We start from the raw sequence: 14,993 nt of genomic DNA, 5'->3' as shown, positions 1-14,993 counted from the left end.
CTAAAAATAAACAAGTACTGGGAGTTGCAATCAATTCCAGGGCTTAGTGAACAATCAAACATTCTAATATCTTCACTAAACTGATGATAAAACATAAGAGAGTTACAAGTTAAAGTCTCACTTTAAAATAAAACACTCCCTTTAGTAAAGTCACCATTGACTGTTTAAGGCAATCTAGTAGGTGTTTGCAAGCTTACTATGTGATTTTTACAGAATGTCTGTGCAATTTAATTTAGGTAATTAGCAAAAAAGGAAGAACATTGGCATGTTTACTCCCCTAACATATTCAAGTAAGAAAATCTTCCTCCCCAAATTCTTTGGGTTACTTTATAATTCCTGTTATTAAGAAATGGTCTTGGTTCTGATCTGTTCTGTAAACATGGAACATTTTATTGTACATGAAAAAATTTTATTGTATTAAATAAAAAACATTTTATTGTAAATGAAAAAATTCCTAGAAATATATAACTCCATTCACTCTATGGTTTTTGTTTTTGTTTTAAAAGCTTAAGTAATTCAGAGGGAAGAAGTTTTGCAATTTTCCATCATATTAAATGACAAGTTGGTGTTTTATCATCAAGAACTGAAAATACAAAGAGTTCTCCCCAGAATTTTCCTTGAAAGCAGAGGTTAGCAAACTAAATCTGGTCTCTCTTTATAGATAAAGTTTGATGGCAATACAGTCTTTTCTATTTGTTCATATGCTGTCTACAGTTGCTTCTGTAACTTAACAGCAGAGGTAAGCAGTTGCAACACAGACTATATGGCCCACAAAGTGGCGAATATTTACGATCTGGTCCTTTGCAGGAAAAAATATTGTAATTCCTGTCCTAAATGATGGAAAATGCTCTGTCAAACTAGAAGTTTTCCTATCATATAATCAAGGTTTAAATCAAGCTAGAAATAAAATTTAGAAGGGGGGCAGGGAATTGCTAAAACTAAGTATGAATCTACTTCTACTCCACCAGTTCTAAATAATTATATGGCTAAAAGGAGTTAAAACACCAGTAAATTTCCCAAGCCATCACAGAAAGATATTTGCTTAGGCTTATTCCAAAATTAAGGAACCGTCTCCTATACAATACAAAATACAATGCAAGAAGAAAACGAAAGAGAAAGAAAGAGAGGGAGGGAGGGAAGGAGGAGGAGGAGGGAGAAATCAAACAAAACACAAGCGAACAGCAAACAAACATTTCACCATTAGCTCTTCTGAATTTCTATCCCTTTGAACTACTGTAAATTCTAGTTTTTCAAGATAAAAGAAGGATAACATATAACCAACTTAAATTAGAGGTGAAAAAAGTGATAATTTGAATAACATACAGTAGGAGCTCACATATTTCTTTATTGAGTAATTGTGAAGTAATAGTAATGCATTTTGAACTCCTTAAATATATCATGGATGTATCAAAAATCTGAAACCTTCACATTTTTGTGTTAGGCCTTCAACACAGAATGTAAAGGTTCTTAGTCAAGCATACTAAAAGGTCACTGATACTGGCCCCTCAAATTGGACATGGGTGAAGGAAGAGAGCTAGAGGAGACTCCAATAAGTCCCTGTGTCAGGACACAAGAAGTGAGATAACTCACGTGCAACAATCTCTCTCCAATCTGTCTCTTTTTTCAGTTATCACTGCAAGTTTGGTATTAAACAACAACAAAAAAGCTGTTTGGCTCCAGAATAAAACTGGTATGTTCTCTTCCATTTCCTTTCACATACTTCAGGCCACCCAGCAACTACTCCTGGCCAGAGAGAACTCTGATATTCTAGTTCAGTTCTTTTACGGTAAGGATGGGTTTGAATTTCAGTGTTGAGATGAGGAAAAAGGGACTAACTCTCATTGGTTGTTTATTTCATAAAAACAAACTTGTAATAAGTTACATGCCTAAAGCCCAACCAAGGAAGAACAGCACAGAAAAAAATAGTATATCATAAGCATATATTCATTTTTTACACATCTATTCTCCCATTAAGATGAATAAAATATTAACGTCTATTATCTACACCAGAAACCATAGGTTACATGATTTAAGTTACATTAATAACTTTTAAAATAAAATACTTTTTTCTATAACACCCATGAAATCTTGATTACTTCCAGAGCCTTTTTTAAGCCTCAGAATTCCCAGAAAAAGCAACCCAGGCTATCTCTTTTGATAACATTTTCCTTGTAAGAGACAGTCCTATCAGGTCAATAATCATACTTACCAATGTCTAAAATTCTCTTTTGTAGAGGTCCAATGAAAAGAAACGGTTCATCTTTACATGACTGAACAAGTGTGCCAACCAATTCAGAGTTTGTTGCTAAGATGCAGGCATTTTCTTCACTGAGGTTGACCCCTGCCATGGAAGTCACATCATTGATGTCATCTTCATCTCTAATAGAAAAAAAAAGAAAGCTTTCAGTGGTTGTGGTATGTGAATGAGTGATTTAAGACAGCAAAGAATTATAGATCTCTCCTTATAACTAAAGACATTATTTTACTCAATTTATCCAAGCAAGAGAAGTAAAGCATGGCTATCTTTCCCTGTAAGCCTTTAAAATTCACTGGTGTTTCTAACCACTAGTGTACATTTAATATCAGAAAGATGAATCAGAAGCAACTTTTGTCTCCTAGTGCCCATCTCTCCCACTCTCAGTTTAGTAAATAAGATAGTCTAAGAGGGATTTGGAAGTTATACTAAGTTACCCACAAATTGCGGGTAATGAAAGAATGAAATAAAAACAGACTTCTTTGTTTTCATCCAAGATGATTTTAAAACCCCTCAGATATCCCCAGTGCAGTCCACTGTTCCACTGAGGAGGAGAAATCCCCCAATCCCGAAAGGTCCATACCCATGTAAAAGCCCTTGAGAAGAAGCTTTCTAGACTAGCTATTCTGAAACCATATGGTTAAAAGTAGTTTTGTTTTTCCGCTTCAGACTTTTGGTGTGCTCCACCTGTACCAATTGAATTCATTAAACCACCTCCTCAAGCAAGTGGCTGCAAAGGGCTTATATTTAAAATATAAAATTATTTTATACACACATATGCAAAAGACATACATATAAAAACACAAAATATGTTTGAGCTCCTTGCATTGTTCCAGCAAAATTAAATAGTTGCTTTTATCTAACAGAATTGCTACATGGCTACAGTACTAAGATGAGTATATATGTTTCAGGATAGAGAAGTGAGAGACAAAAACCTAAAATTCCCTTACGGCATTCTTAACACCCTGTAATAACAAGCATGTTACTGATCATAACTCATGTACCAATGCATAACATAATTTATACAAACATGATTTTATAAAAAACATATTGTTTCTATTTATTGCATGGGCCGAAAGATATATCATGTGGTTTCATGTCAACAGATTTAAATTATGAACCTCCTTGTGGTAATGCATTTATGCACAAAAAAGGGAAATAAAGTATAACTGTCAAGCGCTCAAGATACGAAGGCCTCTGGTGTTCAGCTTTAAAAAGCAGCATGTTAGGAGTGAGAGGGAAAGAGCCCCTACTCACACAGGTATGAGAGATTCAAACTAAATGAAAGAAAGTTAAGTGCTGGACATAGCAGTTGCAAGTGGAGAGAAAGAACAAAGGTCTCACAATCTGAACACTATATTTAAAGACCTAACATTAAAAGGTGTGTCTGTGTAATGGAGAAAAGAAAAAAATTTTAATTAGTATCTCAAATCAACCAAATGAAACACGCAATATAAATAAACTGTATGGGGACTTCCCTGGTGGTCCAGTGGATAAGACTCCATGCTCCCAATGCAGGGGGCCTAGGTTTGAACCCTGGTCAGGGAACTAGAGCCCACATGCCACAACTTAAAGAGCCCACATGCCGCAACTAAAGATCCTGCATGCCGCAATGAAGATCCCACATGTTGCAACTAAGACCTGGCACAGTCAAATACATAAATATTAAAAATAATAATAATAATCTATATGAAAATGGTTGGACTCCACCTCATCAAATGTCACAGAGGTTCTGTCAGAGGGATGGTATGAGAATGGTTCTAAGAATCAATTTACCAACTATGAAAACAAAGAAGTATTCCAGAAACATCTAAACATTTAAAGTCTAAAGTGTAAGACGTAGAGAATGGACATGAGGACATAGGGAGGGGGAAGGGTAAGCTGGGATGAAGTGAGAGAGTGGCATGGACATATATACACTACCAAATGTAAAATAGATAGCTAGTGGGAAGCAGCCGCATAGCACAGGGAGATCAGCTCAGTGCTTTGTGACCACCTAGAGGGGTGGGATAGGGAGGGTGGGAGGGAGATGCAAGACGGAGGAGATATGGGGATATATGTAGATGTATAGCTGATTCACTTTGTTATACAGCAGAAACTAACACATCATTGTAAAGCAATTATACTCCAATAAAGATGTCAAAAAAAATAAATAAAATCTAAAGCATAAGAATAGTAGAAACCATAAACCTAAAGATGGACCAAGGTCTGAGTAAAAAAAGTATTTTAAAAGGTCTGAGTAAAAAATATTAAAAAAACCCCCAAGTATCAAGAAAATGAAAAGACAAGCCACACAATGGGAGAAAATATTTGTAAAAGACATATCTGATAAAGGACTGTTATTCAAAACATATAAAGAACTCTTAAAACTCAACAATATGAAAACAAACAGATTAAAAAATGGGGCAAAGACCTAACAGACACCTCACCAAAAAGATGTGCAGATGGCAAACAAGCACATGAAAAGATTTTCCACATCCTATGTCATCAGGGAAATGCAGATTAAAACAATGAGATACCATTACACGCCTATCAGAATGGCCAAAATCCTGAACACCGACAGCACCAAATGCTGATGAGGGTGTGGAGCAACAGGAACTCTCATTCATTGCTGGTAGGAATGTAAAATGGTACAGCTACTATGAAAGACAGTTTGGCAGTTTATTACAAAACTGAACATACTCTTACCATATGATCCAGCAGTTAAACTTCTTAGTACCAACCCAAAGGAGCTGAAAATTTATGTCCACACAAAAACCTGTACATGGATGTTTATAGCACATATACTCTTAATTGTCAAAACCTGGAAACAACCAAGATGTCATTCAGCAGGTGATTGGATAAATAAACTGTGGTAAATCTAAACAATGGAATATTATTGAGTCCTAAAAAGAAATGGTATCATACCATGAAAAGACTACAGGAACCTTAAATGTACATTATTAAGTGAAGTAAGCCAATCTGAAAAGGCTACATACTGATGATTCCAGCTATATGACATTCTGGAAAATGCAAATTATGGAGACAATAAAATGACCAGCGGTTGCCAGGGGTTAGCAGAGAGGGATGAATATGCAGAAAACAGAGGACTTCTAGGACCGTGAAATATATAGTATCTGTATGATACTATAATGGTCAATACATGTCATTACACATTTGTCAAAACCCACAGAATGTACCACACACCGAGTGAACTGTAAGGTAAACTATGAACTTTGGGTGATAATGATGTCTCGATGCAGGTTCATCAATTGTAACAAACAGACCACTCTGGTGGGGGATGCGGATAATGGGTGAGGCTGTGCATGTGCTGCCATTTTCTACAACGTCCAAATCAATTTTTTGCTATGAACCGAAAACTACTCTAAGAAACAGTCTATTTAAAACAAAAAGGCCAAGTACAAATCGATGAAAAGTCAGGTCACTCCAAAAGAGAATACCAACCAGTTACTTAACACCTTTAGGACTCAAATTTTTCTTCCTTTAAAAAATGAATAACTTAGATTAGGTATTTTCTAAGGTCACTCTCAGCCACTTAAAAGAATGAGGCAGCTCTCTTTGGCCAGGCACAGAACAAATGCCAAGGTGTATTGTGAAGTGGGAAAAAAACTAAACAAACATAACAAGGTATAGAACAGACTGCACCTTGAAAAAAATACACACACACACACACACACACACACACACACACACACACACACGGGCATAACATATCTCTGGATGCACAAGAAATTCTCCTCTGGAGAGGGAAACAGGGAAGCATGGATAGGAAGAAGATTTCATTTACACCACACCATACTCCTTTCTACCCTTTGAATGTTGTAGTATATACACAGATTACCCAATCAAATGGTTAGTGATATTTAAAAAAATAATATATAAACAAACAGAGAAAGAAAACTGGAGACAGAAAAATATTATGAAGTTTAGACATATGGCCTCATCTTTCCTTTAAAAAAAAATCACAGCACATGGCCTTTACACACATGCACACAACACTGATTGTTCACAATCTCAGCTGTTTGCCAGGTACACAGGCCCTGTAAACTGCACCCTGCTTCCATAGGTGAGGTCCCACATAGTCCCTGCTGAAATCTCACATACAGACTGGAGAGACCAGTACCAAGCCTCCTTACTACCAGTACCATGCACAGTACTAGAACTGAACAGAACTCAATGTTCAATGAGGAGACTGTCCCATGTCTTTTAGAATCTTCTTGCAGCCTTTCTCTGAACTAAGAAGGGAGCTAAACACCCAATAAGATTTGTTCTTGCCTACCCACCCACCCAATTTGGCCCCAAGCTGAACACAGCTCCCTCTACTTCAGCTGCCAGTTGCTATGGTTACAGAGGGCAGCAGGAATAGAGGAAGACCCCTACTGAGGGAAGAGGAAAAGGTACCACAATAAACAGTACCCGAACCACTTAAAACTTCCTCTAAGAAAGGAGACAGACTAAAGGAAAGCAAAGACAACACAATGTTGTAGCAGCATTATTGATAAGGCTAAATATTGTAAGATAGGCCAAGAGTAATAAAGGCTTTGATGCTGAGGCATATTTGTGATTCTGGGTTGGCTCAATTTTAAAGGAAAAGAAAGTGAGAACCTCCAAATCGCATCTTCAAGTCTTCTGGTCTAATGCAGTATGTCTTTTAATGAAGGTGCTGTGAAAGATAACCTGTTTCATTTTAAAAGACATACAAAAAGGAAATTTAATAGTGCCTCAGTAGAAAAAGGCTTCCAACTCAAGATTCTGTGGAGAGTAATAGGTTAATATGCAAAAATTAAAGTAGCATTACCCAATTATCATTAATACCTTGCATTTTGGTTTCTGAAACTGATCTAATTCTTCAGCTTTTTATAAAGTTAACCATTGCTTGTACCTACTTTCTTAAATCTCTTCTACCCTCTTAAGATCTATAATAGCACCAGACTAATTTTTCTACAGTAGAGAAAATCACATTAGTTTCCTATTCAAAAACATTTCATGGGGCTTCCCTGGTGGCGCAGTGGTTGAGAGTCCGCCTGCTGATGCAGGGGACACGGGTTCATGCCCTGGTCTGGGAAGATCCCACATGCCGCGGAGCGGCTGGGCCCGTGACCCATGGCTGCTGAGCCTGCGCGTCCAGAGCCTGTGCTCCGCAATGGGACAAGCCACAACAGTGAGAGGCCCATGTACCGCAAAAAAACCAAAAACCAAAACACAAACATTTCATGATCCTATGAGCTCAACCTGATATGCAAGGCCTTCCAAGTAATGACCTTAACTTAGCACTCTTACCTCCCATTCCTCACCATAAAATAGCTCCTACTGATTCTGGCTTTCCTGTTCTAGTCTTTAGCTCCTCTTGCTTTATTATCTTTCAGCTGTCAGTGCCTTATCTATATTCCAGACCTACTTCAAATGCCTACTTTGGAAATGTTGGTTTAACTTATCTTTATACTTTTAAAGCATCTGTCCAATTGCTACATCTTTTGAACTTCCAAGGGTACATTTTGTCTCTGTTATGGTAGGTCTTACTCTGTCTTCCAGTAGTCAACTATTTGCCTTATACTTCAACCAGACTAATTTTATTGATCATATTAATCACTCTCATCACCTATCGTTTCTAGCAGAGTAGTCATAAATGGTACTTAAATATTTGAGGAATTTGTATGTGCTCAGAACAGCATGCTGTTTATCTGTGACAATGTATTGGGAAGTAGAAGAATGGTGGGTAAAAAAGATGAGTCAAACTGCCTACCGTGAAATCCTGACTCTGCCACTTACTGTCTATATGAAATAAAGCAAATTAATTAACCTCTCTAGGCCTGCATCATCAGTAAAATGGAGACAATAACAATCCCCACATCTGAGACTGAGGATTGAAGGAAGCAATCATATCATGAAAAAAGGAGTCCCTTTAATATATAAAGAGCTCCTACCAATAACTAAGGAAAAGACCTAAAATCCAATGGAAAAATGTACGAAACATAGAAATCTTCAGTTAATGAAAAATTTTAAATGACTCAAATATAAGATGTTTTACCCTACTCATATAAGAAAAATTTAAGATACAATTTTTCCCTGTTAGATTGGTAAAGTTCACGAGAACATGTGGAAATATGATACCTTAAGCTTTGTTGCTCAGAGTATAATTTGTTAAGCCAACTCCACTGAGGGTTGACATTATCTAATTTAAAATGAATAAACTGCTCTTTCTAGGAATTATGTGAAACGATAGTCATTGCAACTCTGTTTTCTGAGTACAAAACACTGGAAACAACCTAAATATCTATCATTATGTAACTTTGTTTAGAACATCAAATCACAATGATTATATACTGATATAGAATAATCTGCAAGATTTATTACTACTAAGTTGTAAATATCAAAATGGGTTGGCCAAAAAGTTCATTTGGGTTTTTCCATTACATCTTATGGAAAAACCTGAACAAACTTTGTGGCCAACCCAATAAAACATCATATATTGTATACTGCCATCTATGTTGAAAAGATTCTATCTAGAGAGATATGCAAGAAATTGATAACAGTGGTTGGCTCTAGGCTGAGAACCTGGGTAGCAGAGGGAAAATGATGCAAGAGAGAACCTTATTTTTTTCCCACTGTATATCCTTTTGTTCCTTTCGAATGCTACACAAAATGTATGTATTATCTAGTCAAATAAATAAATAATTCACTTAAAAGGTATAAGCAAAAAATTTTTATTTTAAGAAGATCAAGTCCTTCCTTTAGGTTACTAATACCTGGTTAAATAAGGTTACCTTCAATATTCTTTTTTCACCACCCTTGGGCATAACCTCGCTACGTTACCACAGCCAGCTTACAAACGCTGCTTTCTTCCTTCTATGACTTTTTTAAAGGTATCTTTCCTCATGGGAAATTCCCTTTCCTCTTTTTAACTCAAACACAGCATAGGATATTGCAGTATTTCTCAAACTTCAGGGATTGTAGGAACTACTTACGAGTATATTCCTTTGCAGTTCATTCAGCATGTAAGCACAAAGATAATTTTTCCTAAATCGCATTTTACTACGAAAAAATCTGCCTAAAAACTATGAAAGACTTCACAATCTCATCTCTAAGTCTTCATTCATGTAATTTCGCTGTGAGGAATGTTTAAGAACCTAATTTCTAACAAGATTTAGCATAAAGCAACTCCTTCAAGAAGATTTTTTTGTTGTTGAATTTTAACCCTAGATTTAGAGTTTATCTGGGCACAGCTCAGAAGGATGTTTCTTCCGTCTCCTGACTTTCCAAGATTTCGTCACCAGAGACTGTTTTCTCTCTCTTTAAGTCCTTACTTGAATGATTAATCATCTATATTATGTCATACTCTATATAACAAGTATACATCACTGATACACTTGTATATATAAGGACAGACTCTTAATAAATACATAATGAAACAATTAATTACATATGAAGCAAGGTAGAGCACATGTTTAATCTACACTAGAGAATCTGATTCCTGCAATATGAAAAAATGGGACATTAAAGTTGGTGGAATAATATTATCTGTGCAAACGGCATGTAACCTTGTCCTATATTATTTTCTAAGTGTCTTTTAAAGCAAATTTTAAAAAAACCTCTTAATTCCTAGCTGGTAAAATACCTTCTAAGTTATGTAAGTATATATTAATATACATATATATATTATTCATCCATAAATATTTTATAATTTCTCTCTAAAATATATGAACTCTAAACGAAGACCTTAACCATAAGGCATTATCACCTCTTCAAAAAATCAACAATAATTCCTTATTATCATCAAATAGCCAGTCTGTTTAAATAGAGTTAACTCTACAAACATGCACAGGTACTGTAATATTTATCACTTCTGATTCTGAAGTACGAAGAATAAAACACAAATCTCTGGCACCCTCTGGTGTTTAAACACTATATAGCTTCCCTTATTCATCCCAGATGTACTGACAAGCACAACAGAAAATATGATTTACACTGGGAAAAAGTCACAAAAATGTTCTTTTCAGTTAAACAGGTAGTTATGAAAATACAGGCAGATATCACTCTATGTTATTAAACCTCATCCAGTTAAGACAGGATCTAATGCCATACACTATTACCTCCTCTTATTTATTAACAAGAGTCAATATTAAGGGTCTATTTTAAGCTTCATTTTAACAATAACTAAAGTGATCTTAAGTATCCAAGAAAGAAAACTGAAAGACATTACTATAAAAAGATATGCATAAAACCACATATAACCCAAATAACTAGAACATATTATACGAAAATGAAAAGTGTATCTTTGTGCAAAAATAAAATATATCTTAAAAATAGATTATATCTAAGATTATAGATAATCCTATTCTCTTTTTCAAAATTCATTATTTCAACAAATTTCTGAATGCTTATTATGAACAAGGCATTGTTCTAAATGTTAGGTATACAAGGGTAAAGTTATTGTAAACTCTCAGAGATTTAAAAAGGAGTGGGGCGCATAAAGAAGGGTAAATAAATGAATAGGGTAACTTTAGATAGTGCCTCAAGACAGCAGATATGACTGAAAAAGGAATAAAGAGAGAGGATTTATCTAAACAGATATAAAAACATATAATGAAAGATAACTGAAAATGCAAAAATATTAACACAGAAATAAAACAAAAACAGCACTAAAATGAAAATCTAGAAATGTACCCTTGTATAACTGAGAATTTACTAAAAGGTAAAGTAGCATTTCAAATCAGAAAAGTAAGGATGATGAAATCTTCAGTAACTGTTGTTAAGATGAGCAACCCAACTGGGAAAAGGTAATTTCTGTTTAAGCTATTTACAAAGATAGAATCGAGAATTACTGAAGATTTTGTAAAGGTCTATTGCATATATGAGGTGTGTATAGATAACTTGGAAGAAAATATAGGAGCACATCATTATGAGCTAAGGATAGGGAAAGATTTTTTAAAATAATGCAAAAGTCAAAAGCTATAAAGGAAGAGACTAATAAAGTTAATACTGTGATTTAAAATCTTCAAATAACAAGACACTAAAAACAAAATTACAAGTTAAACAAAAGATTGGGAGAAAAATATTTATAACATACACAATGAAGATCTACTCTCAGGAATTCCCTCGCGGTCCAGTGGTTAGGACTTTGTGTTTTCACTTCTGAGGGCCCGGGTTCAATCCCTGGTTGGGGAAATAAGATCCCACAGGCCACACAGCGCGGCCAGGAAAAAAAACCAAAAACTATTTTCCAATATACAAGTTTAGAAAGCAATAAGCACTCAATAGCTAAATGAGCAAAAGTAGTAAGCTAGAAACTACCTAAAGAAAATACTAATGGTGACACTTTTGCTTCAGGCATTAACTGGACTAGATTTACCCATGAGAAATTACATGACATTCTTCTAATTTAGACCAGCTTATTTTCATTCCAGTGTTGGATGCACAGAAGTTGTCAAAAAGGTGTCAGTAAAAATAAACACTGAGCACCTTCTAAAAGTAGAACTGCCTCAGGGGCAAATGCCTGTGGCTAGCACTAGTTTTCAGGCCTCTGTTAAAGTGGAGAAACTCTTAAGTCAGGTTCTCTAGAACAGGTACTAACATGGTCCCAAGTCAATAGTCATCCCTGGTTCCTATGGGACACAGTCACAAATCTTCTTTGGAGTAAAGCAAACTCAATTTGGGTCACCAGATTTAATCTGATTTACCCATTCACTGAGGTTTTAAATTCAGCAATTACATTTTTCACTTCTAAATGTCCTATTTGGTTCTTTATCAAATCTTTGTATTCATTTTTTAATAGATAATTGTTACTTGCTCATTTTTTTGTGATTCCACATTTTATTTTTAACGGTACGCGGGCCTCTCACTGCTGTGGCCTCTCCTGTTGCGGAGCACAGGCTCCGTATGTGCAGGCTCAGTGGCCATGGCTCATGGGCCCAGCCGCTCCACGGCATGTGGGATCTTCCCGGGTCGGCATGAACCCACGTCCCCTGCATCAGCAGGCGGGCTCTCAACCACTGCGCCACCAGGGAAGCCCTATGAGAGTTTTTAGTACTGAATATTTGATCACCCAATGTTTGAAGTCAGTGGCATTCCAATTGTGTTGATGTTTCCTTTGCTTGGGGTGACTTTTCCTTGTAGGCTTTATCTTTGAAAGTGAACACATGCATACATACCAGAAAAGAATGAAATGACATTATTAAAGTGCTGGAAGCAAAAAAAGAAAAGCCAACCTATAATTCTAATCTCACTCCTGACATCACTGTCTACATAAACAACCTAATTTAAAAATTATCAGAAATAAGAACTTAACAAGGGGGTTGGCATATAATTTTTTTTAAAAAAGCAACCTAGGGAATTCCCTGGTGGTCCAGTGGTTAAGACGTGGGCTTTCACTGCTGTGGGCCCAGGTTCAATCCCTGGTTGGGGAACTAAGATCCCACAAGCTGCGCGGCGTGGCCAAAAATAAATATAAATAAATAAAAAGCAACCTACATTTCTATATACTAGGAACAGAAAAGGCAATTACCAAAAATTTTACCTATAATAGCAACAAAAAGGTGCCTAGGAATAAACCTAACAGATAAACAAAACAAATGGTGTACAACCTGTATAGATAAAATTATATCACTTTACTGAAAGATGTTAAAGCATGCATAAATGGAGACATAAATCATGTTCATAGATAGAAGGTTCAAAATTATAAAGAAATCAGCTGAAGGACAATGGACCTATAGGCTCAAGGCCATGTTGGTCAAATTCTAACAGGTTTTTTGTGGAATTTAAACTGATGCCTAAATTTATATGAACAGCAAAATCCCAAGAATGGCAAAAAAAATCAAGAAGAGCAGGGGAAGCGGGTATGAAAGTGGAGGAAGGAGGGTGTAAAAGTAGAGGAAGGAGAGGAAATAAAAAAATAAAGAGGGATAGGTAGGAGACATGCCTTAACAGAGGTAAAATTTATTTTGAAGTTATAGTAAATTGAGCAGTATGCTACTGGAAATAAATTAAACAGTAAGATAAAATAGATATTTAAAAAAAAGATTAACAGAATAGGTAAGCCCAGAAAAGACCGTGCCTATACAGGCACACCTCCTTTTATTGCACTTCACTTTATTGTGCTTCGAGATAATGTGTTTTTTACAAATTGAAGGTCTGTGGCAACCCAGTGGTCAAGCAAGTCTACCAGCGCCAGTTTTCCAATAGCATTTGCTCATTTCGTGACTCTTCGTCACATTTTGTCAGTTCCTGCAATATTTCAAACTTTTTCATTATTATTTTATTTGTTATGGTGATCTGTGATCAGTGATCTTTGATGTTACTATTGTAATCGTTTTGGGTCACCACAAACCATGCCCATACAAGATTGCCGACTTAATAGGTAAATGTTGTGTGTGTTCTGACTGCTCTACCAACCAGCCATTCCACAGTCTCTCTCCCTCTCCTCAGGCCTCCCTATTCCCTGAGACATGACAATATTGAAATTAGGCCAGGTAATAACCCAACAATGCCTCCTAAGTGTTCAAGTGAAAGGAAGAGTTACTCATCTCTCACTTTAAATCAAAAGCTAGAAATGACGAAGATTAATGAGGAAGGCCTGCAGAAAGCCAAGATAGGCCGAAAGCTAGGCCTCTTGTGCCAGTTAGTCAAGTTGTGAATGCAAAGGAAAAGTTCTTGAAGGAAATTAAAAGTGTTACTCCAGTGAACACACAAATGATAAGAAAGTGAAACAGCCTTACTGCTGATATGAAGAAAGTTTTAGTGGTTCTGGACAGAAGATCAAACCAGCCACAACATTTCCTTCAGCCAAAGCCCAAATCAGAGTCAGGTCCTACCTTTCTTCAATTCTATTGATACAAAAGCTGATACAAAAGAAAGTTTTAGTGGTTCTGGACGGAAGATCAAACCAGCCACAACACTTCCTTCAGCCAAAGCCCAATTCAAAGTCAGGTCCTACCTTTCTTCAATTCTATGGATACAAAAGCTGAAGAAGAAAAGTTTGAAGCTAGCAGAGGTTGGTTCATGAGGTTTAAGGAAAAAAGCTGCCTCCGTAACATAAAAGTACAAGGCGAAGCAGCAAGTGCTGATGTAGAAACTACTGCAAGTTATCCAGAAGATCTACCTAAGATAATTAATAGAAGTGGCTACTCTAAACAACATACTTCTAATGTAGACAAAACAGCTTATACTGGAAGAAGATACCATCAGGACTTTCATAGGTAGAGAGGAGAAGTCAACCCCTGGCTTCAAAGCTTCAAAGGTCAGGCTGACTCTCTTGTTAGGGATTAATGCAGCTTATGACCTTAAGTTGAAGCCAATGCTCATTTACCATTCTGAAAATCCTAAAATTAGGGTTCAGAATCCAGCAAAGAAAAGTACCCTAAGTCTTAGTTGAAATACCTGAGGTACTACATCCTATAGTCAGGGAGAACCAAAGGGACATGGAGTCTTGGAAAGATTACAGCCTAGATTTGAATTCAGTTACTGACTAGATGAAGGCAATCTGCTCCTCTCCTGCCAACCAGCAAACTGGATAAGTTCTCTTTCTGGAGGTAATTAATCCAAAACTCCTATAATTATTTTTTACACATATTTGACACTGACTTAAAAATTACTAAGTTCATACCAAGAAATAGGACTAAAAAGCCAAATAACAGAAACAGACTTACAGACAACCTGGATGTTGGGAATATTAGGTATGAACTTTAATATAACTATGACTAATTTTTCAAGAATGCAGAGGATAATTCCAATAGAGAACAAAAAT

At 36.1% G+C, this 14,993-nt stretch overlaps 1 protein-coding gene across 1 annotated transcript in view; it reads right to left on the bottom strand.

The window, feature by feature from the left end:
- Positions 1–14,993, bottom strand: part of TAF4B (TATA-box binding protein associated factor 4b) — a 113,366-nt gene that overhangs the window by 58,418 nt on the left and 39,955 nt on the right. Inside the window, exon 10 of the mRNA XM_060028825.1 lies at positions 2,210–2,379. Within this exon, the coding sequence (XP_059884808.1) occupies positions 2,210–2,379 (170 nt within the window). The remainder of the gene's footprint in view (positions 1–2,209; positions 2,380–14,993) is intronic.

This window comes from Delphinus delphis, chromosome 13, assembly GCF_949987515.2.
Source record: "Delphinus delphis chromosome 13, mDelDel1.2, whole genome shotgun sequence".
Classification (NCBI taxonomy): Eukaryota; Metazoa; Chordata; class Mammalia; order Artiodactyla; family Delphinidae; genus Delphinus; species Delphinus delphis.
This window is presented reverse-complemented; position numbering and strand designations above follow the sequence as displayed.